General features: G+C 44.0%; 1 protein-coding gene across 12 annotated transcripts in view; it reads left to right on the plus strand.

Annotated features, from left to right (window-relative positions):
• Positions 1-22,441, plus strand: part of Tmem164 (transmembrane protein 164) — a 158,884-nt gene that overhangs the window by 116,255 nt on the left and 20,188 nt on the right. For all 12 annotated transcript variants that reach the window (XR_007830161.1, XM_051140902.1, XM_051140891.1 and 9 more), the window contains one exon: positions 9,314-9,392. Coding sequence is in view for 11 of the 12 variants with exons in the window: in XM_051140902.1 (XP_050996859.1) it covers positions 9,314-9,392 (79 nt within the window). In the remaining variant the exon portion in view is untranslated. The remainder of the gene's footprint in view (positions 1-9,313; positions 9,393-22,441) is intronic.

Below are 22,441 nucleotides of genomic sequence, written 5' to 3' on the forward strand. Positions count from 1 at the left end.
AGGGGTTTAGAGTTTACAGCCTGTATTGTCCTTGGCTGGTGCCATAGTTTGAGTGGGACCCCTGGGCCTAAATCTCCTCTATTTTTTAAGACAGGGTTTCTCTGTGTAGCCCTCACTGTCCTGGACTCATTTTGTAGACCAGGCTGGCCTTGAACTCACAGAGATCCACCTGCCTCTGCCTTCCCAGTGCTGGGATTAAAGGCATGCGCCACCATGCTTGGCTTCTCGGACTTTCTAGGTATATACAACTGTTTGTTAGCATAACTTAGCCTGACTACGGAGTGCCTATAACTGTAGTTACATTTTTCAGTGTGACATTCCATCACATAAATAGACCACAGCGTCCCTCTCTGTTCTACATGAGAGAGCCATTTGCTTTCTAGTAGTTTGCCGTTACAACAAAAACAACAACAACAGGGAAACCCTGTCTCTGCCTCAAGTTCTTCATGATGGGGAGAGTGGCTCTAGCAGTGGCAGCAGGACTATGGGGCAGCTGTCACCTTGCATCCAATCAGGAAGCAGAGGGCAGTGAACACTGTTCTCAGCTCTCGTTCTCTTTTTTGCCTTTTTTATTCAGACTAGAACAACAGCCTATGTGACATCATCAACATTCAGGGAGGTTCTTCTCTTTGCAGTGAAACTTCTTAGAAAACACACACACACACACACACAGAGAGAGAGAGAGAGAGAGAGAGAGAGAGAGAGAGAGAGAGAGAGAGAGAGAGAGAGAGAGAGAGAGAGAGAGAGAGAGAGAGAGAGCCAGCCTAGCCTAGAGCATTGGTTCTCAACCTGTGTGGGTCGCAGCCATCAGAACACACATATATCTGAGAGTCTAAGTGAGAACTGGGACTCCACTCCATAACAGCATTACAGTTATGCAGTAGCTGCAAAAATAATTTTAGGGTTGGGGGTCCTCGCAACATGAGGACCTTTATTAAAGGTCGCAGCATTAGGAAGGTTGTGAAGCACAGCTCTAGAGGTATGCTTTGTAGGTCATGCTAAGTCTAGTCAAGTTGAAGATGAAGAATAGACCCCACAGTTGGCCAGGGATAGGACTTCCCAGGTCTAAGATCGAGGGGTGAGCTGAATCATTTTCATCTTTGGTCCTCTCTTTCATTTGTTGATGGCCTTCATGTTTTTCTCTACATTTCTATCTGTTCCTCTCTAGAGGATGGGGGCAGTCTATTGAATTAGGCCCTAATGATAATTAGAGCCTACCTGCTTGATTGCCTTAAAGGCTCTGTCTCTCGGTATTGAGGATTATGATGTTAATACTTGCAATTTGGGAAGATAGTTCAATTCACTAGAGTTTGGATGTATGTCATTAAGATCATCAATTAATTAAGACTATTCTCTTTATCATTAAGAGTCAGGAAAATGCCACAGATTTTGTTAGAGTATATACCCTAGGAACACTCCGTTGTAGCTGCTGTTATTACTGTTGTGGTTATTATTGTCGTTATCAGTAAGTATCATTATACCATCCAGGCATCTTCTTGCTTCACCCTTCCTTTAGGTACCAGTAACAGTTACCTTGAGTGGAATTTGGTTACTTCCTACTAGGACAGGTAGCAGATCCAAAGTCAGAGGTAGAGGGACAGGTTAAAATAAAGAGCTAAATGAATCATGGCTAAAAGAGCTAGAACCACAGTTCCATACGCTTCTATGAGCCTGTCCAAATGAGATAGGCAGGTCTGGGCAGCTATGTCTTTCACACCAGGAAATATACTTGCCACAATTGCTGTGTCACCAGATCAAGTAGCATCCTTCATGGGCCCAAAATATCTCCTTTGACACTAAGGAGCTTACTAGGGCCAGCCATTATGGCAAGCATAACTGTGTTTGTGTTTGCTGAGACTCAGAGTACAAAGAAGTCAGAGGTAGTGCTGGAGGAAAGACTGCTGTCTGCTCTGACTTCATTCCACCTTCTTACCATGTCGGAAAAAGGAATAAGGCAGATGACAATGTGCCTACTTGGGTTGTGGGCATCTAACTTCAAAAGATTCCTATGAGTAGATTCACCAGGACAGATACAATAATACCACAGGACCTTGGGGGTCTGCCTATATATGTGTGTGTGTGTGTAATTTTATTTTTTCTGTGCTGAGGATCAATGTTCAAGGCATTGAATGCTCTTTGCAAGAGCTCTAATGCTCCAGGTCTGAAAATTCTTTAAACATGTTTAGATACACTGAGGGAAAGAACTGTAAAAGGAATAGAAAATATGAACTTTAATCATCATTAGTAGCTTAACACATTGTTTTGGCTAAAGAGTCCTCTTTCCTTCTACCTCTTCCCTTCCCCCCCTCCCACACAGACACACACAATCACACACAATATTTAAGTTGAGCGTGGTGGCACATTCCTTTAGTCCAGTAGTTCTCAAACTTTCTAATGCTGCAATCATTTAATACAGTTCTTCAGTTGTGGTGACCCCCAAATCATAAAATTATTTTCAGTGCTGCCTCAAAATTGTAATTTTGTTACTGTTGTGAACCATAATGTAAGTATCTGATATGTAAGATAGCTAAAGTTCAAACTCAAAAGGGATCATGACCCATTGTTGTGCCCATTCATCCATGCAGGCAGAATATTAATACATAAAATAAAAAATAAATCTATTAAATTTCTTGCCAATATCTAAGTTACAATAAATTTCTAGAAGGGAGGGGACCATTTAATATTTTTTATAACAGTTGAAAAATTGTTCTCCTAAAAGAATTTTATTTCTCTTTTTCCCCTAGCACACAATTTTGCAGTATTGGATCATGATGACAAATGTCATTTAAATTTAAAAGAATCCCCACTATTTTTTAGTAAACAATTGAACCATTGAAAAGTCAAAATAGTAACAGCATCAACTACTCTCTCCCTCTGCTAGAGCAATTGTTGCTACTCCTCCACACTCACTTTGTAAGTGTATCCTGTCTCCAAACTTGCTGACTGTAACAGACAAATTTATGGTTATTTGATGTTTCAGCCTACAGCTCCTAAGACTAAGAAATCCACACAATAGCCTTGCCACACGGCAGAAAATCATCAGTGATTCTATTTTAATAGTAACTAATATTAAAAATTGCCCAGTTATCCCAAGAACATACATAATGTATTTTTAAAAACAAAAACAAAAACAAAAAACCAATGTCTAGGGCTTGGGAAATCGCCCCCTGGGTGAAAGTGCTTACTTGTTATGCAAGCATGAGAAATTGAGATTAGATCCCCAGTGCTCATGTCTCTCTGTCTGTCTCTGTCTGTCTGTCTGTCTGTCTGTCTGTCTGTCTCTGTTTCTGTCTGTCTCTGACTCTTTCTCTGTCTCTGTCTCTGTCTCTCTCTCTCTCTCTCTCTCTCCTCCCACTCCTTCACTCTTGGTCTGGTTAGATTTTAAGTATTGGTTTGACCAGTCAATGTCTTTAGTTTTTATTGATTTGTTTAGTTTTATTCTAAGAACCCATCACCCCCTTTCTTCATTCATGCTACAGCTTTGCATAGTCCATATTCTGCATCTTTTGAGTGCTTCCTTAGTTTTAGTGTCCCATGAAAGTTGCTTAACTAGCTCTTTATTTATGGTTATCTAGGTCGTGGGGCTCCTTCCCCTCCATCCCCTGAGACAGGGTTTCTCTGTGTAGCCTTGGGTGCCCTGGACTTGCTTTGTAGACCAAGCTGGCCTTGAACTCACAGAGATTTGCCTGCCTCTGCTGAGATTTACGGCATGTACCACTGCTCCCGGCTGTGGGGCTTTTTTTTTGTGCTTCCTGTAACAGACAATATTTAGTTCCGAAGAGTTCATGGCCTGACTCTGCCAGTTAATGTCTGTGATTAGTTAATGAAGATAAACTGTACCAAAGCCAACTGTTACCAAAAAGAACAATACCAAGAGCAGTTGTGCCTAAGGGCTGTATTCTTTCTCCTTTAAAGGGCTACAGATTAGGTTTTGTAAAGTCCCTGCTGTATGTGTGTATGGAGCGAGGTGTGTGTGTGTGTGTGTGTGTGTGTGTCTGTCTGTCTGTGTAGGTCAGAAGATAGTTTTCAGGAGTTGGTTCTGTTCTTCCACCATGAGATCTGGGGATTGAAGCCATGTCATGACGCTTAGACAGCAAGCATTTTTATCTGCAGAGCAATCTTGCCAGTCTTACACACAACTCTCTTAATGATGCCAAGTATCCTGAAGTGTGGTATTAGTTCCTCCAATACACAACATGTACTCCACTTGCATACAGTTACTCTTATCGCAGCCTGACCTTCCTTATCTCCAGGTAGCCTAAGGCTAACCCTATGCTCCATGCTTTGTGGGCCCTATGCCTTCCCGCTTGCTTCCTGTCCTCTGTCTAGTGTCTTCTGACCTTCTTGCTGTCTCCTCTTCTCTGTCTACTTTCACTCTATAAATACATTTAGGCTTTACCAGAGCTAACAGCTATATCTCTATATTGCCACTACCTCTTAGTTATAGCTTCTGTATTTCCATTTCAGCTTCTTGAAATCGCTTGGGTTCTGCAAGGTGGAGGGCATAAGGTGTTATTTTGGAGCACTTAAAGAAAGCGTTATGAGTTCTGCGCATTGTAGAATTTCATCCAGCATGTGTATTTGTACCTATTTTATAACCTAGTCACGCCTGTGGATCACTTGCCTTCTTTTGATCTCTTCTCACCTTCTCCAACTCCCTTTCAGTCTAGACCAATGTTCCCTCTGACTTGTCGTTCTGCTAGATAAGAAAAGCTAATCACCAGAACAGAGAATAGCATATGGCAGAAGAAGAAAGAAAACACCATCATTTGGAAAGGTTCTGAGGGCAGCAGAATCTTCATGGATCTACTGAAGTATCTGCTCAAACAAGAAGGCATTGGGTTGTCCAGGGAAGAGTTTGAGAATTTAAGAGATTGCACTAGTGATGGACAGGGGACCCGGAGAAAAGAAGAGGAGTTCAAAACCTGGAAAGAGATGAGAACCCAGACAGATGAGGTGATGGACAGACGGGAAGTTGGAATTCAGGTTTTTTTTTCAGGTGGCCTGGATGTCTTGGCCATCTTTTTTGGTGACTGTAGTAAACAAAGATGGAGGGTACAATGGCCTTGGCCTCCACAGCAGAATATGATGGTGGGACCAGTAGGTTTGTGAGATGAAGGAAGCAGGTTGCAGACCTTGCTGTGGACTGGGTCTATGTTTCTAATGTTTTGGCCAGTCCGACTCCAAAGGAACAGATAATTTCCCCACCCAATTCCCTTTCGTTGTAAAACTTAGCTTGACTTGGAAATAAGAAAAAAAGCTAATGGTCTGTTTTGCTGAAAAGATTTCTTTATTGCTCTTGACTGTGAGTCGCATCTTTGTAAGAAGGTTGTGGCTGTAGCCCCAGGATTCTTGCCGCGGAAAAGGAGCCATCACGTATATTTTTATTATCTGTCAAATGTGTCTAACCATTTCCTCATGTATTACCACTTTGTGGGAAATTTGTACTAATTAAATGTTATAATACTGCAGAAGAAATTACTTAATAGATCACACAGTGGTTAGTAAGTATAGTGTGCAGTAAGTACTAAGTGCTGGATCTCCAGCTGCCTTCTGGCTCCCTTTATTTTTGTTGCTGTTGCTGTGCATTTTGTTTTGTTTTGCTGATCCCTTTTCCCTGCTACTAGTATGGTGATCTTACAGCTCTCTGCTCTGTTCTTCCTTTCTCTTCTCATTCTCCCTCGCTTCCATCTTTATGTCTTTCCCCTGCCTGGCCCATGTGGTGATTTGGTATCTGTACTTAATTCAGCTCTCTTTGTGGCATTCCATTGTAGGGAACTCCTGGAGCAAGGCAACCCTCACAGGAAGGAAACAGGTGGTGGGAACAGGGGCTTGGGTACTCCAGCTGACATCTGGCCCCAAGAGGCTCAGGAATCCTCCATTAAAGGACCAGATCAGACACCCTAACTACCATGTGTGTGCTGGGGTGACAGTGGGTGGAGCAGGCTGTAAAGTTGGCATTCATTTGGGCATATATCACATAACCATGCAGAGGGATATTTTCTAGTCCCATTCCTGCACCCATATTTGCTACCACTGTTACCGCTCTGGTTGATGCCTTCTGCATCAGCACCTTCTGCGTGCCAGACCTTTGGAGGGGTAGTGAGCAGGGAAGAGTGGAGTTCTTCAGCCACAGGCCTGTCCACCACAGATTCGGCATCCACAGATTCATCAACCAGATGGCATGTAATGAAAATGTTAGTCTGTCCTGAACCTGTACAGACTTTCGCTGTCACTATTGTTCCTTGTACAATGCAATATGGGAACTATTTTTAAAGCATTTACATTTATATTAGGGACTATAAGTCATCTATATACAACTTAACAGTAGTATCTCACCTTTTGATGCTGTGACATGACATTGTGATTTATACATGTGTGACCTGCATTCATAGTTGTCGTAAGAGGCACATGGCCAGGCCTGGTTGAAAATGTCTAGGTAGGTACTAGAAAGATGGCCCAGTAGTTAAGAGCATGTGTTGCTCTTGCAGAGGACCTGGGTTCAATTCCCAGGATCCACATTGGGCAGCTCACAGCCACTTATAACTCTATTTCCAGGGGATCCAATGCCCTCCTGGTTTCTGTGGCACTGCACATGTGCACTGAGACATACACATATACACATAAAATAAGTAAACAAATTCATATCTAAAGGAGGCTGGAGAGATAGTTAACTGGTTAAGGGTACTGATTGCTCTTCCATAGGACTCAGATTCAATTCCCAGAACCCACATGGCAGTTCACAACAACCTGTTGCTCCAGTTCCAGGAGATCATATGTCCTCTTCTGAACTTTGTGGTATGCTTGTGGTACACAGACATACATGCAGGCCAAACACCCATACAATATAGTAAAAGTAAAAGTAAAAAATAGAATAGAAACTCCCCCTATACCTAAAATGTCTAGGGCGATGTTTATAGGTTATAGCAAAGGCCATAGTACTTTTCACCGAGGGATTTGAGCATCCTCAGATTTTGGTATGTGGTAGTGGGCTCCTGAAACCAGTCCCCCAAAGATACTGAGAAGCTGACTCTATGCTGCTGGAGAGTATCAATTCGGATCAGACTGTATGCATTTGAATCTTGCCTCTGTCCTGAGCTGTAAGGAACCTAACTTTTCTGGACCCTAGTTTCTCATCTATAAAATGAAGATCGTTGAAGTATAGTTGACATTTTCCAAAGTGTTTTTAAAATCATAGTTCCTGACTCACAAGAAACACTATATAAGTCTTAAGAAAAAGAGCACCATTTTAGAACACCATAATTATTTCCGTTTTATTGAAGTAGGAATTTGGGTGGAAAGGTTAGGTAACTTGCCCAAAGACAGTGTGTTGAGTAGCAGAGTCAAATCTAGAACACAGACATAAAAGGCTTGAAGATACGCAGGTGGATGCTCTGCTTTTTAGGCTGCTCCACAGGAGGTATGGGCACATGGCTACTAGATACAGCACAACTACACAGAGATTCACAGGGACTGCTGAACAACTGGCCTTTATCTGGTTCTGCGCTCTATGCTATTGGGATGGCAGTCTGGCCTCAAAGACTTTTTTGTTTGTTGATTATTTTGTTTTGTTTTTTGAGACAGGGTTTTTCTATGTAACCTTGGCTCTCCTAGAACTGTTTCTGTAGAGCAGGTTGGCCTCGAACTCAGAGATCCACCTGCCTCTGCTTTCTAAATGCTGAGATTAAAGGCATGAGCCAGTGTTGTGACTGTACCTAAAGAGCTGAACCTTCTGGGATACTTTTCTTCTTGCCTAGTTTTGGGTGACCTCTTTGAAATAACTCAGTTAACCCTTTAATGGCCTCTGTGCCTTGGGTTCCACATCTGTCACAAGTGAGAAATTGAATAGATCATGGTATACAAAGATTTGAAAAGCATGAAGTGAAACCCCAATTAAAACCACGATAGTCATCCCTAACCATATCAATTAAGTTCACATTGGAGCCTCTAAGACTGCCATATCAGCCTTCTGCTAATGATGCTGTGTGACAGATGGCCAGCTGTAGCATATTCTACAGAGTAGTTGGAGCCTTATCTCTCTTTCTGAGTTTAAACATTCCTCTGTGAACATAAGGCAGTAGCTGTGCATCATCCTGGCCCCTGGGAAATTTTCCTTCAGTGTAGAATTCTGTAGTCAAGAGTCAGAGCCATTGTTTGTGTCCAGGGCCCACAGTTGGCCCAGCTATCATTCTGGGAGCATTGCCAGCTCTTGGTTTCAGTTCTTGGCGCAAGGCAACCATGGGCTCCTGTTCTTTGGGCTCCCATAACTGTTTCTTCTCATTAGCAAACAGTCTTGATTCTGTGCTTGCACTGAAGGGAACAGGGAAGCAGCTGACACCTTCCCTGGAAGTCTTGTGTCCTGGGCTTGTCTTGGGGGTCCATGATTAACACACACACACACACACACACACACACACACACACACACACACACACACACACGTATACTAGGGCTTGAGAATTTGCCTTAGATGAACCACCTGGCAAAATTCCTAAAGAGTTAGCCTAGTGCTGAGGTTTGGTTTGGTTTGGGTTTGGTCATTTAAAAACGTAATTCTTTGAGGATTTCATACAGCATATCTCTATCGTATTCTTTCCCACCCACTAAGCACTTCAGTTTTGAGGGAGACCCTGGGTGTCGGGAGGGCAAGGGAGGAAGTTTACTCTAAAGTAGGTAAACCCTCAACTGACTCCCAAGGACCCCACAGGAAAACTCATTGTTCTTGGATCTGGATTTGAGCAGACCTAGGATTCCCTTTTTTTCTCCTATGGAATATGAATTTACATTTTCCTTGGAAAGTTCTTGTCAAATGAGCAATAACCTTTTAAGTTCTCTGCTATCTGCTTGCCAGGGATGGACCTATACGGTTGCTCCTTCAAATGTGTTTTGTACAGTATTAATACTTTTAGTGATTTAAAAAATATTTTTTTTTCTTAAGGAAACACTTGAGAAAGCTGTGGATAAACCATGTTAAAGTAGCTTTCCTGTCGGCATAAACCACTGCCTAAACCGTCATTCACCAGTGGTATGCCTGGTGAATCTCTGAGTACACCAGCTATATGTAACGTCCATTCTATTTTAAAACACCTTTTCCAGTAGAGTGCTTTCCACAGCTTGGAAGGTGTCAGTTGAGATGAGAAAGACTGTGAGTTTTGTTCTTTTTTTTTTTTCCTCCTTGAATTGTGAAGGGAGGTGAATGGGTGAAATGTACAAGTTGCCACCTTGTGGCTCCCACAGACTAAGGGTGTCGGGGTTCTCAGCAGAGTCTGATGCGCCCATTGTTCTGAAATGCCTCTCCATCTTATCCCCACAGCTCCCCTTTGAACTGGAGATTTACTACATCCAGCATATTATGCTCTACGTGGTCCCCATCTACCTGCTTAGAAAAGGAGGTAAGGCCAGCAAACCAGATGCCTCTGGCATCCCCAAACCTTCTTCTCCCGCCTCTCTGTTTGGGAGGAGTCACACCTTCTTGGGTGCCTACCAGGATGTTGGGGTACCGCTTGCCTGAGTATCTACAGCATACCTAATGTCAGTCCCCTGACACGGGGGGAGTGAGCGTGAATCTGGGGGCTGTTCAGAACCATCCCTTGTGGGTGAGCATGGTATTGCTGACTGCCTGCGGTAGGACCCAGGTTTTGGGTTCTTGGTGGCATCCTGGGGTTTGCATGGCACCAACACGCTGTCTTTCTTGTGCTTCTGCATTCCCCTGCATCAGCGTAGGAGAAAAGAGGGTAGTCCATTCTCTCAAGGGAGAGATTTTTGCATTCTTGCTCGTTGTGTTCGTGGTCTTGGAGCTAGAGAAACTACTGAGAGGGTGATAAGTTCACAGACTAGGGGATTATGGGACTGAAGAAAGGCAGATGAAAGTGTCATCACTGTGGCCAAAAGGGAGCTAGCATTGACCTAGTAGAGACAGACTACAAAGGAAGATGAAGTTGTGGTGACCTCTGCTGTAGACGGAAGGAAAGGACAGTTCCTGTGTCTTCTCTGGGGTCCCGAAGACAGTCACTGTGCTTTCTGTGGCATCCTGAAAGCCTCCAGAACTGGACGATTTTCTTCTGTACTCAGCCACCAGGGCCTTGCCTGTCCAGGTTGCTGGAAATTTCTGGAAGACCACCCCTTTCCTACTGCACCGCAGGCAGCAAAGCTCGATTTCTATCACTTTAGAGATGGCCTGAGGCCACATAGGGCCTTGAGATCACTAGCTGGCACTCTTGCCATACCTTGGGCTCAGCTCATTATTCAGATTTGTCACCTCTTCCCTGATTCTGTTCAGTCTGTTTTCCACTGGTGGACCAAAGGCTCTTTTAGGCTGCTTTAACCTTGTGATGCCACTAGGGGTCTCACGGTGCCAAAGAAAGCTTCCCTTTAGTTTGCTCTGAAAATACGGTTTGCCCTTCTGAGCTTCCAGAGGAGCCTGATGTTCCTGCATCCGGGAGACTCCTGCTGTTTCTCTGCTGTGTCCCTGGCAGTATATGCGAAGGCCTAATACTAGTCAAATCTCAGAAGTACGTGCATTCCGAGTGGGACCAGGACTCTCAGCCCATAGGGCACTCCTTTCTTCTGAGATGGGTGCTGGGAAGTAAGGCCAAATCTACATGCCTGTCTCTGAAATGGTTTTGTACTCTGAGGTCACCATCAAAAAGCTATCCGCTAGCTGGGTGACACTAGCCTAACGTGGAAAATACCAGATAGCCAACCCTCTTCCTTCTGGGGTGGGAGTGAGTGGCCGGGGTGGGGTGGGAGTTGGGGGAGTGTGGATGGGGAGGCAAGGGGAGAGACATCCTGGGGTGCCATACCCTCTGGCCTGGGTTGATTCTCTGCAGCCCTCCGTTGGGTCCGTTCCTGTGTTCTTTGAGGCCACTGAGCTGAAGAAATAGGGATTCTGAGTCTTCATGTCAATTTGTTCCTTAGTTTTAGAGGTTCCTTCTCTTCCCCTTGAGGCGAAGTGCTAGCACAAGCAACAGTAGTAAGAGCCACAGTAAATAATAGTAACTGCCCTTTCATTGACTACTTGTTTTGTGCACAGTGTGTGCAGTGCATGGTTTGTTCTTGTACGCGTTTCACTAGTCTGTCGATGGACCCCGCTATGGACAAGAAACTTGATGCGCAGAAGCATTGGCTACTTCGTCCATTGCTCTGAAAGGCAAAGCTAGAATTCCAAGGCTAGCAAACTTTCCTTCACTGACTGAGGCTTTCTCCCACATACAATCCTGTCCAGAAGGCCAGCTGTCTTTGTCTTTACCACATCAGCCTGGGAGTCTTGTCCTGTGTGTGTGCCCTTTCACCCCTGCTTCAGTTTAACCAGTGTGGATTCCATTCAAGTCAACAATGGAGATTTGTTGAAGACCTCCCATGTGTCAGGCATTCCTAGTTGTGAATGGGCGACTCATGGGGGAGGGGAGGTAGAGTATGGCAACACATCATAGGAAGTGCTAGGGAGGGGAGTATGGGGACAAGATGGTATTTCCAAAGGTCAACTATTTGTTTCTGCACCATTTCCAGGAAGACTATTGTGTATTCTTAGCGGACATGGTGCTAGGATCTGAGATCCCTAACTCATGAGATGGAAAATAGGACCATGAGAAGGGGTATGTGTCATTGTCACCAGAGCGTGGTGAGGGTTTAACTGAAAAGATGGGAGGATTGATGTCCTCTTCAATCCAGGTCCTGGGTAAGCGAGTCTAGTCAACCAATGGCACTTGAAAGGCCCGACTTTTTTAATTCTAAACTCTCTGCTGCCACCTGCTGTTCACTTGAGAATTCTGCACGTGTAGAGAAATTTCTTAAAGTGTTACTTTTAAGCCTTGGGCTCTTTCAGGAGGAGGCACGAATTGGAGAGATGAGATGATAAGTCCTTTGTAAACCAAGAAAACACAGTTTTGGATTTCTATTCTCCTCAAGATACTGGGAATTTTCCCAAAGTAAATGCTTTGCAGTATTAAAAGAAGATCGCTGTCCTATAGGAGTCTCTAGTGTTCGAGTGTGCTGTTTGGCATGAGCCAAAGGGTCCTGTTCCTGGAGCTGGATGTGGGACGTTGAGTGGGGATCCCATTCCTTAATTTTCACCATCCTTACATACCATTGCAGGCCACATGGCCATTCTTGTCCACAGTGGTCATTTCCTGCTCAGCCTGTCCCTTCCTTTCCCAATTTCCTTTCCTCCCAACTCTTTGCCTTTGGTTTCCTGAACTAAATTTTTTTGTGTTTGTGCGTCTTTGTTTGTTTGTTTGTTTGTTCTTTGTTTTTGCTTTTGTCTTTGTCATTGCTGTTAATGCAGCTGTATATGTGTGATACCTACTACATGCACTACAGAATGATTGATGCGCATATGATATAGAAGGATTGACTCGTGCTTCTCAAAGCTCCTTTCTTGGAAACACCTCCATATCTGGCCAGCAGCTCACTGAAGAAACAAGAGTCCTGTGTTATTCCCAAGGCTGTGCGGTGTATCCTGCACCGGGTGTTGCCTGGCAACTCCTCTATCTCCTCTGGGTCATTGTTTCATCTGGACTTTAGGGGACAATGCTTTTTCCTTTCTCCTTCTCTCTGCTGCCAGCACCTGCCTCATCCTTCCCCCTCATTCATGCTTCTGCTATTCGGGTCTCCACATTCTGAGTGTGGAATGAGAGGTTCCTATGCATCAGAGGATCCTATGAGCCAGGCATCACCATGCCTGCTTGATGCAGGGCCAGCATCAGACTCAGGACCTTAGGCTTACTAGGCTAGCAGTCCGTCACCTGACCTGCATTCCCAGCCCCGCTCTATCTACTCTTTCACCACTATTTTCACCTGAGCTTTTTGTTGTGGTGGTGGTTTGGTTTGTTTTTTTTTTTTTTAATTTTTTATTAATTTATTCTTGTTACATCTCAATGTTTATCCCATCCCTTGTATCCTCCCATTCTTCCCTCCCTCCCATTTTCCCTTTATTCCCCTCCCCTATGACTGTTCCTGAGGGGGATTACCTCCCCCTGTATATGCTCATAGGGTATCAAGTCTCTTCTTGGTAGGCTGCTATCCTTCCTCTGAGTGCCTCTGAGTGGCACCAGGTCTCCCCCTCCAGGGGACACTTGAGACACCAGAGTACGTATGAAAGTCAGTCCCCCACTCTCCACTCAACTGTGGAGAATGTTCTGTCCATTGGCTAGATCTGGGTAGGGGTTTGAAATTTGCGGCCTGTATTGTCCTTGGCTGGTGCCTTAGTTTGAGCGGGACCCCTGGGCCCAAATCTGCCTATCATAATGTTCTTCTTGTAGGTTTCTAGGACCCTCTGGATCCTTCTACTTTGCTATTCTCCCATGCTTCTCTCATCTAGAGTCCCAATAGGATGTCCTCCCCTCTATCCCAGTTTCCTGGTAAGTGAAGGCTTTCATGGGACATGCCCCTTGGGCTAGTGTGCAGATATAAATGAGTATATACCATTTGACTCTTTCTGCTTTTGGGTGAACTCACTCATTATGATCATTTCTAGTTCAGTCCATTTGTCCACAAATTTCGGGAATTCCTTGTTTTTAATAGCTGAGTAGTATTCCATAGTGTATATGTACCACAGTTTGTTTATTGGTTTGATTTTTCGCTTCCCTCACATTCTTGGAAGTCTGTGGCTGCCCGGGTAGGCAGCATTTCAAGAAGCTTCTTTTGAACGTTTGGGCCTGTACATTTCGTTATTCCAAATGTCCTTCTCTTTGTCTACTGGGGCCTTCCCTCCCTGCTCAAGACTTCTCTGGTTGAGATAATGAACTGCTATGTCCACTTCTTTGATCCTGTAACTTTATTGTTTTCAACTTCTTGTTTCCCCAGTTAGCTTGTGCAGTCATGACCAGTTACTGGAACTTTCTTTTCACAAGCTCCTGAAAACTCTTATACCCTCCTGTCCCTCTAACCAGGTGCAGTTTCCAGGAGTGTGGAGACCGTTGTTGTGGTGTGTCCAGTCTTAAACCTAGTGGAGAAACTCAAGTGACTCTAATGAAGGTCTCCGTTACACCTTGTGGTCATCACCACTGCTCAGTTCTTTTTTTTTTTTTTTTTTTTTTGGTTTTTCGAGACAGGGTTTCTCTGTGTAGCCTTGGCCATCCTGGACTCACTTTGTAGACCAGGCTGGCCTTGAACTCACAGCGGTCAGCCTGCCTCTGCCTCCCGAGTGCTGGGATTAAAGGCGTGCGCCACCACGCCCGGCTCTACTGCTCAGTTCTTTTCCGTTTGGACCCTGCACACATTGCCCTTAGTAATGCTCATGTGTAACCCTTTTCCGCCCTCTTTACGTGTCCTACCCACTATATTCAAACTGTCTATTCTTTGAATGCTCAAAATTCTGCCTGCCCCATGACTGAACAAGATAGAAATTAACATATGGGTTTTCTCTTAATACTTCTGTTCACTTCATGTCTCTCCTTCTGTCTCAGAAGAGGTAGGCACGACAGTGGCCAATCACACCTTTGTCACCCTCCATGCCTCCTGGGGTACTTCATTTTATCAGTTCTTTTTTAATTTATTTTTTGAGACAGGGTTTCTCTGTGCAACAGAGCCCTGGCTGTCCTGGACTCTTTTTGTAGACCAGGGTGGCTTTGAACAAACTCCTGCCTCTGCCTCCCCAGTGCTAGGATTAAAGGTATGTGCCACCACACCCAGCCTATCAGTTCTTTTTGTTGTTGTTGTTTGTTTGTTTGTTTGTTTGTTTGAGACAGGGTTTCTCTGTGAAGCCCTGGCTATCCTGGAACTCTCTCGGTAGACCAAGCTGGCTTCTAACTTCGCCTCCACCACCCTAAAGCAGTATTTTCTTTCTTTCTTTTTTCTTTGACTAGTTTTTCAAACAATTAAGCCCTGCACAGATCTGTCTTTGCTTTTTCCTTCTTTTCAAACATTTTAACCATTTTAAAGACTTGTCCAGTCCAAGGATAATTATGAGCATAGCTCAGCTCAGAATCATAAACTTACTTTAAAATTGTGAGCTTTTTTTGTGTTGTTTGTTTGTCTGGTTGTTGTTTTTTGGGGGAGTTTGTTTTTGTTTTTGTTTGTTTGTTTGTTTGTTTTTGGTGGCTTGATTCTCTAGCATGGATTTTGGAGAGGCCATAATATCAAGAGGCTGAGCACATGTGATATAAACATTATTTCCAAAATTTCTCATCTTTAGATAAGGGTTTTGGAGTTTTTCTTTGTTTTGTTTTGTTTTTCCCCTTCTTCGTGTGAACATCTATTATTCTAAATGTAATATATGTCCTTTGATCTATTGAGTTAAAAAAAAAACCCACAAAATATGTTTATTCTTAAAGCAACCCTCATAATGTTTATTAAAATATAGCTTTGATTTCCTGGCTATTTTTAGATATTTTAAATATATATCACTATTTAAAATGATTTACAACTGAAAATCACCTCATGAACGTTGTGGACTTGTGTGGAAAACATGGGTCTGCTCTCTCTGAGTCTGCTTCTCCTTTAAGTACCATTCCTTGCAACAGTGTAATCCAGTGTATCCCCTCTGTCACCAGGATCCTCATAGAAATGGCACTGCCAAAGATTGCTGCTGACACATTCCATCTGACCAAACCTCATAATCAACCTTTATCAGAAACTCTGCTGCACTGGAGACTGTTGAGCCCTTCCTGTTGGAAGGCTCTGGTTTTGGCCTTCCCAAGTCTCCCTTTCTTCTGGCCTGTTCTCCTCACTGACTATGCTTTCACAATGGCCTTCACAAGGCCCTTTTTGGAAGTCCTCTGTTTCCCAAGAGGTCTGTTCTAGGCACATTCTCCCTTGGTGATTCTGGCACCATTTTGTGTATTTTCTTAGCTTAACTGTCAGTTGGTGTGACTGCTGCCCACCATCCACTGCTCTGATTCATGGGACTAACATTTACTACTACTACTACCACCTATTATTATTATTATATTATTGTTGTTGTTATTATTATTATTATTATTATTATTATTATTATTATTATTATTATTACTGTGTGTGTGTGTGTGTAGGGAGAGGGAACACATATATTGGGGAGTGGGATGGGAAGCATGCATCATGGCGTGCATGTGGAGACAAAAGAGTACCTTTGGGGTTCACCTCTTCCACCTTTATGTGCGTTTTAGGCATTGAACTCAGATTGTAAGGCCTATGGGAGAAGCTTTTTACCTGCTGAGCCATTTTGCCAGTGGGTCATGAGGCTTATTTTTCAGAAAGCTCCATCAGTTGTTCTACATGAGTGTCCCCAGCACACCCGCTCCAGCCTGACTGTACTTTTTTACCAGCTTCACTTCCCCTCCAGCATTTCTGTTTTTCTTCTCTTACCCAATAGCATCACTAAGTCACCCAGGTGGACTCTTTCATCTACACTCTATTTGGTGCTTTCTTTCAGGCAGTCTCCTCACTGGCCACTGGGGTGCGCTAAAGAGCAAACCTCAGACTGTACTTCTTCCTACTCTGAAATTGTGAGCCAGGACCAAGGAGAGAAATGAATCAATTACAGAAATTGGGTAAAATGCAGATGAGTGTTCTAAATGAAGGGAGCACATGCTTATGAGAGCATAGGACAAAGCAAGCTGACAGTCTGGCGCCGTAAGGGAGAGAGAGTGAGTTCCCCTGAGGACATAACGCTTAAATGGAGATCAGAGGGATAAGTGGGAGTTCACCAGGCACACAGAGCTTTTGGAGGCCGTGAACTCTTGTTGTTGGATAGAATGTCATGTGTTGTAGCGAGGAGGCTGAGAGTGCGGGAGGAGGTGTGTGACACCAGACCCAAGCTGCAGGTGGGCTGAGGGATAAAAGGCTTTGTGAATCAATAGAACTTCGTCTTGCTTACACAACACAGGAGAGACAGTGTGAGTTTTGAGAAGGGCCATAATGCTGGCTTATTTTACACATTTAACTTTGTTTCCTGACTCAAGTTTCTTTATACAATTTAACAACTTTAGTTTAATAGCTAAAATACAACAAAAAAAAAAAAAAAAAAAAAAAAAAAAAACCCTGATATTGAAGGGCGCTTTCTACTCTTGTTTCATCCACAATGCCTCTGCCCTCACTATTAGAGGTGGCGAGCACTTTGGTTTTTTGCATATGCCTCTACTGTCTCTTTTCATACAGTTGACCTTCTGTGTCCATGGTTCTTATATTTGTTTATTTGAGTGCATGCATGTGTGTCACAGCATGCATGTGGAGGTCAGAGAACAACATGCGGGACTTGGCTCTTTCCTTCTGACATGTGGGGGTAAAGCTGAGCATAAATTCAGGGCCCCCAAGTTGGCGACAAGGGCCTTTACCCACTGCACCAGCTCACTGGCTCCCTGTGTCTGTTTCTACATCCCTGGGTTCAGTCAAACGTTATTTGAAAGTATTTTTTTTTAAATTGTCTGCACTGAACATGTACAGACTTTTTCCCCATTATTGTTCCCTAAACAATACAGTATAGCAATGTTTAATATAGTGTTTATCTAGTATTGGGTATTGTAAATTATCCAGAGATGATTTAAATTATGGGGAAGGTTTGTGTACGTTCTGTGTAAACACCGGTCCGTTTTGTATAATCATCTGGAACACTGCTTATTTTGGTATCTATGTGGATTCCTGGCACCTAGCCCCTTGAATATCAAGGGATAACTATACAAGGAAATGAAAAACATTATTTTACTCCTTATGACGAACACTCAAAAGCAGCATGTCTGCTGTTGCTGTTGTTATTAGGGCTGTTGCTGTGTTTTAGCTTCAGGAGCTGTTTCAGCCGGGCTCACGGGTACCTTTCCCTTTGTTGTTCCTGGCAGCTTAATATTCTATAATATTGGGGATAGACTATAGTATAATAGGAATGACAGTACTTTGTCTAACATAAGTAGTGCCTTTAGGAGTTAGCTCATTTGATGCCAACAACACTTGTAGGGGGGTGTCCCTGTTATCTTCCATTTATGAGGAAATGGATGCTTAGTGAATGGTGAGCCATCATTTGAGCTCAAGACTATGGGTTGAGGGCCCTTCCCTTTATATAGTGAAATCGATTTATAAGAGTGGACCATAATTTATTTATTGACGTGCATTTGGGTTTTTTCCACACAGATTTACCAAGACAAAGGCGTTTCTCCAGTCTTTTGTATTTTTGCCTATCTGGTGGGTGAGAAAACAAAGCAAAACAAAGCCAAAATATTATATTAGTTTAATTTTATTATCAATTTCTTTCGCTCTGAGAGAAACTGAGCCCTTTAAAAACATGTTTACTGTCTGCCTGCCTTTCTTTCCTTTCTTGAGGTAGAGCTCAGTCAGGGCTCTGTGTGTGTTCAGCCAGCACTTTACCACTAAGCCACACTCCCGGACCCTTGTACATATATTTAAGATTGCATTTCATTACCCCTTCTTTGAACCCTGCTTCTCCTATGTGCTCTCTTTCCCATTCTGTCAGTCTTCAAATAAGTTGAATCCCAATAGCTCTTTATATGTGCGTGTTAGTGGGTAGCAGACGTGGGCCCCAGACTTGTCTTTTGACTTTGTGGTTTTGGTCATGCAGAATTTCTTTGTAATTTTAATTTACCTGTCTTTAATTCCATGGCTCCTGGATTTTGAGCTGTGTTAAGAAGTCCTTTCCTCTCCATGGTGATATATAAACATGTAATAATCCTCCCTTATTTATCTGTGAGGGGCATAGTCCAAAGCTCCCTGTGGGGGCCTGAAACTTCAGGTAGCACCCAACCTTGTATACACTGTGTTTTTTCCTTTGATTATGTTTTCATTCATAAATTGGGTATAACAAAGTAGTAATGACAACTACTATTTTTTAAAAAATCACACAGTTGTTGCTATCTCTAGGGCCACTCCTGAGGTCTCCCCATTTTACTAGGTTCTAAAGCTACTTTTAAAGCATTTCCCTGGCTAGAAGCTTTCAGTTGTTTCCATATACCCAGTGCCCCAGGAGACCCCATGGAACCAGGCCTCTACCTTTTCTCTTATCCCATGTGTTTTAAACCCTTCCTTGCAGTCTAATATTTGATGATCCCAGAATCCTTTGTGTTCCCAGAGCTTCCAGTTCGCACGGCTGCAGCTTCTGATTTTCTCCTGGCCAGCCCTCAGCCTGGCCTGGCCAATATTCTCTAGACTCCCCTGAGCCTTCTCCAGGAAGTGCACACAGAAACTCCCCAGTCAGTTGGCTGCCCCCTCCCCTCCTGCTGGCAGTCTTGTTCCTTGCTGGCTGCTGAGCACCTGTCTCTTGGTGTCTCCTTCCATTCTGGGGCCCTGAAGGATAGGGGGCTTTTCTTTTGTTGTCAGCTTTGAGAGCGGAATGAAGGAGGGAAAGCTCTGCTCAGACTGTATTCGTGCACAGGCACATACATACATATAATAGAAAATGCGTCTTCTAAGCTGGATTTTCTCGGTTACGGGCCACACACTTTCTTTTTACTTTTACCTGGAGAATCTTGATTTCATCTATGCTCCGCCCGTCCCCTAGTCTTATGGCAGTCTAGCACACCTGGGGCCCACAACGTTGAATGAAAAACAAAACAAAACAAAACAAAACCCCAAAAAACTCTGCATTAACTCCAAGCAAAATGAAGCCTGTCCATCGGTTATTGAACAGCAGCAACAAACCAGTTTCTACACCGCTCCAGCATATTTTTCCTCATGCAAATCACTGATCTCCTCTTAGTCCACTGTTGCTGAAAATAGGTAGCCCAAAAAGGCCTTTGTGTTTATTAGGACCTCCACCTTGAAGTGCATATTTGCGTATTGAGAATATTTTATTTCCTAGATTGTGACACGACTGCCAGTCTCCATGTCCTATGCTTAAGCTTTTTTATTCAAAGCCAAGCATGGTGGCTCACGCTTTTCATCCCAGCACTCACAGAGGCAGGTGGAGCTCTGTGAGTTTGAGACCAGGCTGGTCTACAAAGCGAGTCCAGGACAGCCGAGGAAACCTTTGTCTCTGGGGGGGAAAAAATCAGGGCTGTGGTTGTAGGGCAGTTGATAGAGGACTTGACCTGCCAAATCCCAGGCTTGTAATCCCAGCAGCTGGGTTGGTGGAGCCAGGAGGGTAAGGACTTCAAGGTCATCCTTGGGTACTTTTGTTCCAGACCTGACCCACCTGGGCTACTCAAGACCCCTCCCCCATCTCTCCCACCCCCCCCCCTCCTTGAATAGCCATGCTTCTTTAACTGCCCCGAGGGAAACTGAGGCGTGCTTTCTACAGTTGATTCTGGCACTTGAAAAGGAGCAGGCAGGCTGGCTTCTGCATACCATAGAGTCACTGGATTGGCAGCCCAGGGTTCAAAAGTTGACACTGCCAATTGCTAGGGGGCTCTGGCATAGGGGTTGGCGCTTTGAAGTCTCCGTGCAAGCGGGGAAGTGGGGGCAGGGGGGTAGGACTAGGACCTACCTTCTTGATTGTCATGAGAATCTCCAGAGCTGATGTGCACGGCAGACGTGACGTGGTTTCTCCTTACTACAGGTGTTATTATTCACCACTAATTCTATTGCCCCTTAATGAATTTACATCAGTGTCTTCTTACTAGACTGTGGGCTGTGGGAAGGGGACGGGGAGGATTATGCCTTGATCAATTTTAAAGCCACAAAACCCTGCATAGACAGATTGCATGATTAGCAGTGGATTTCGCAGCTTCAACTCCCTTCTTTGAAATGCTGATTTCTCCCTAGGGCCAGGTGCTCCTATCTCCTGGCTCTCTTGCTCTGGTTGAGCTTGCTGCTTGGGCTTCTCTGCTTTGTCCACCCCAGAGGCTAATTGCCTGTGGACAGCCAATGCAAGCTGGGAGCACCATGGACACTTCAAAAGACTATGGCCCTCACCAAACTCCTCGTTTTTTAGACCCCTTCTCCTAACTTGTTCTTCCTCATCTGCCTCTACTTTCCTTGCAGTTCAGTCTCCTCAATTGCTTCATCTTCTCCATGGACCACTTCAGAATTTCTGCCTTCAAACTCCTAACAGTGTTGGCACCTCCCCCCCCGCACCCCCTAACCTAGTGTAGTTTTCTCATCCTCTAAGATGGGGGTTACTTTGTTTTCTCACTTGTATCCTTGCCCCCCATTACCCTTCCTGCCTTCTACCATGTCTGTTCATCATATACTCAGACCAAGCTGTCCAAAACAACAGGTCTGATCAGATTTTGTCCACTGCTTTTAGTGCTCACCTCGCCTTCTTTCCATGCCCATTCCTCCGCATGGCATCAAAGATCACTTACAATCTGACCTTGCATAGCTCAATTTTGTTTCCCATCACTCAGTCCATTTTTAAAACATGCTTTGGTTTGGTTTTGTTTTTGGTTTTTCGAGACAGGGTTTCCCTGTGTAGCCTTGACTGTCTTGGACTCGCTTTGTAGACCAGGCTGGCCTCGGACTCCCAGTGATCCACCTGCCTCTGCCTCTGGGAGAGCAACACTGTGCCTGGTTTATTTAGTCCTTTTGAAGGAAACCAATCTGCTGTTCGCCAACCTATTACACACACACACACACACACACACACACACGTTCCCCCTATAAACTGGTGGATTCCAGGCCCTCCTTTACAAATAACTGCCTTTTTTCTGGAGATGTCTCTCACTGAGGTGACTGGAAAGCACATTTTCCTTTAGGTGCCTTTTCTCTTGCATTTTTAATATGTGCATTGTAATATGTGTAATAATTTCCACAGCAAATGGATGTTTATCTGTGTTTCACCACCAGGTGGCAGCAGTCACACATTTATTTTTAATCTCAGGCACTATGACAAGTTTGGATATTTGTTTTAAACCATTTAATGGATAATAAACATCCATTAACTTAATAATTATTTTTATAAATGAAATGGTGTGAGAGCAAGGGTGACAGTGAAGTGCACAAGCCTTCTAGGCTTTGGGCCTAGGTGACAAGGTAGGATAGTGGGACCACTAGCAGAGAGAAGGCATAGAAGATAGAAGCCTATTTTAGGAGGTGACTTTTTTCTGAGTTCTGTAACAAAAATACCATGTACTAAATAGCTTACAAACATCAGAAATTTATGGTTCTATTCTGGAGGCATGGAAGCCCAAGGTCCAGGTACCAGCAATCTGGTGAGGGCCCTTTATGGGTGCCTCTGTCTGTCTACATCCCCACATCCTCGCATATGCCACATATAAACAGGACCTCTTTGAACTATTTTATAGGGACACTGATCCCATTTGTAAGGGCTCTATCCCATAATGCCCCACTCTCCAGTGCCATCACATTGCAGTAAGGCTTCACCATGAATTTAGGGGATACACGTTCAATCTGTAGCAGAAAAGAAATGGTTGACAGAAATGGTTGACCTTGAGCGCTTCTAACCTATCAGGCTGAGCTGTCCACGAAACAGTAGGATAGGAAGTTTTAGAACTGTTTGGGGACTTCTGGAAAAGGAGTTGACCTCAGTGTCATTGGTATAGACATAGTGATCGAAGCTTCATAATGGATGAGTTGGTCCAGGAGAGCAAGGTAGTTGGGGAGGAAAGAGAAGCTGGGGAGAAAA

This window comes from Acomys russatus, chromosome X, assembly GCF_903995435.1.
Source record: "Acomys russatus chromosome X, mAcoRus1.1, whole genome shotgun sequence".
NCBI classification, from domain to species: domain Eukaryota; kingdom Metazoa; phylum Chordata; class Mammalia; order Rodentia; family Muridae; genus Acomys; species Acomys russatus.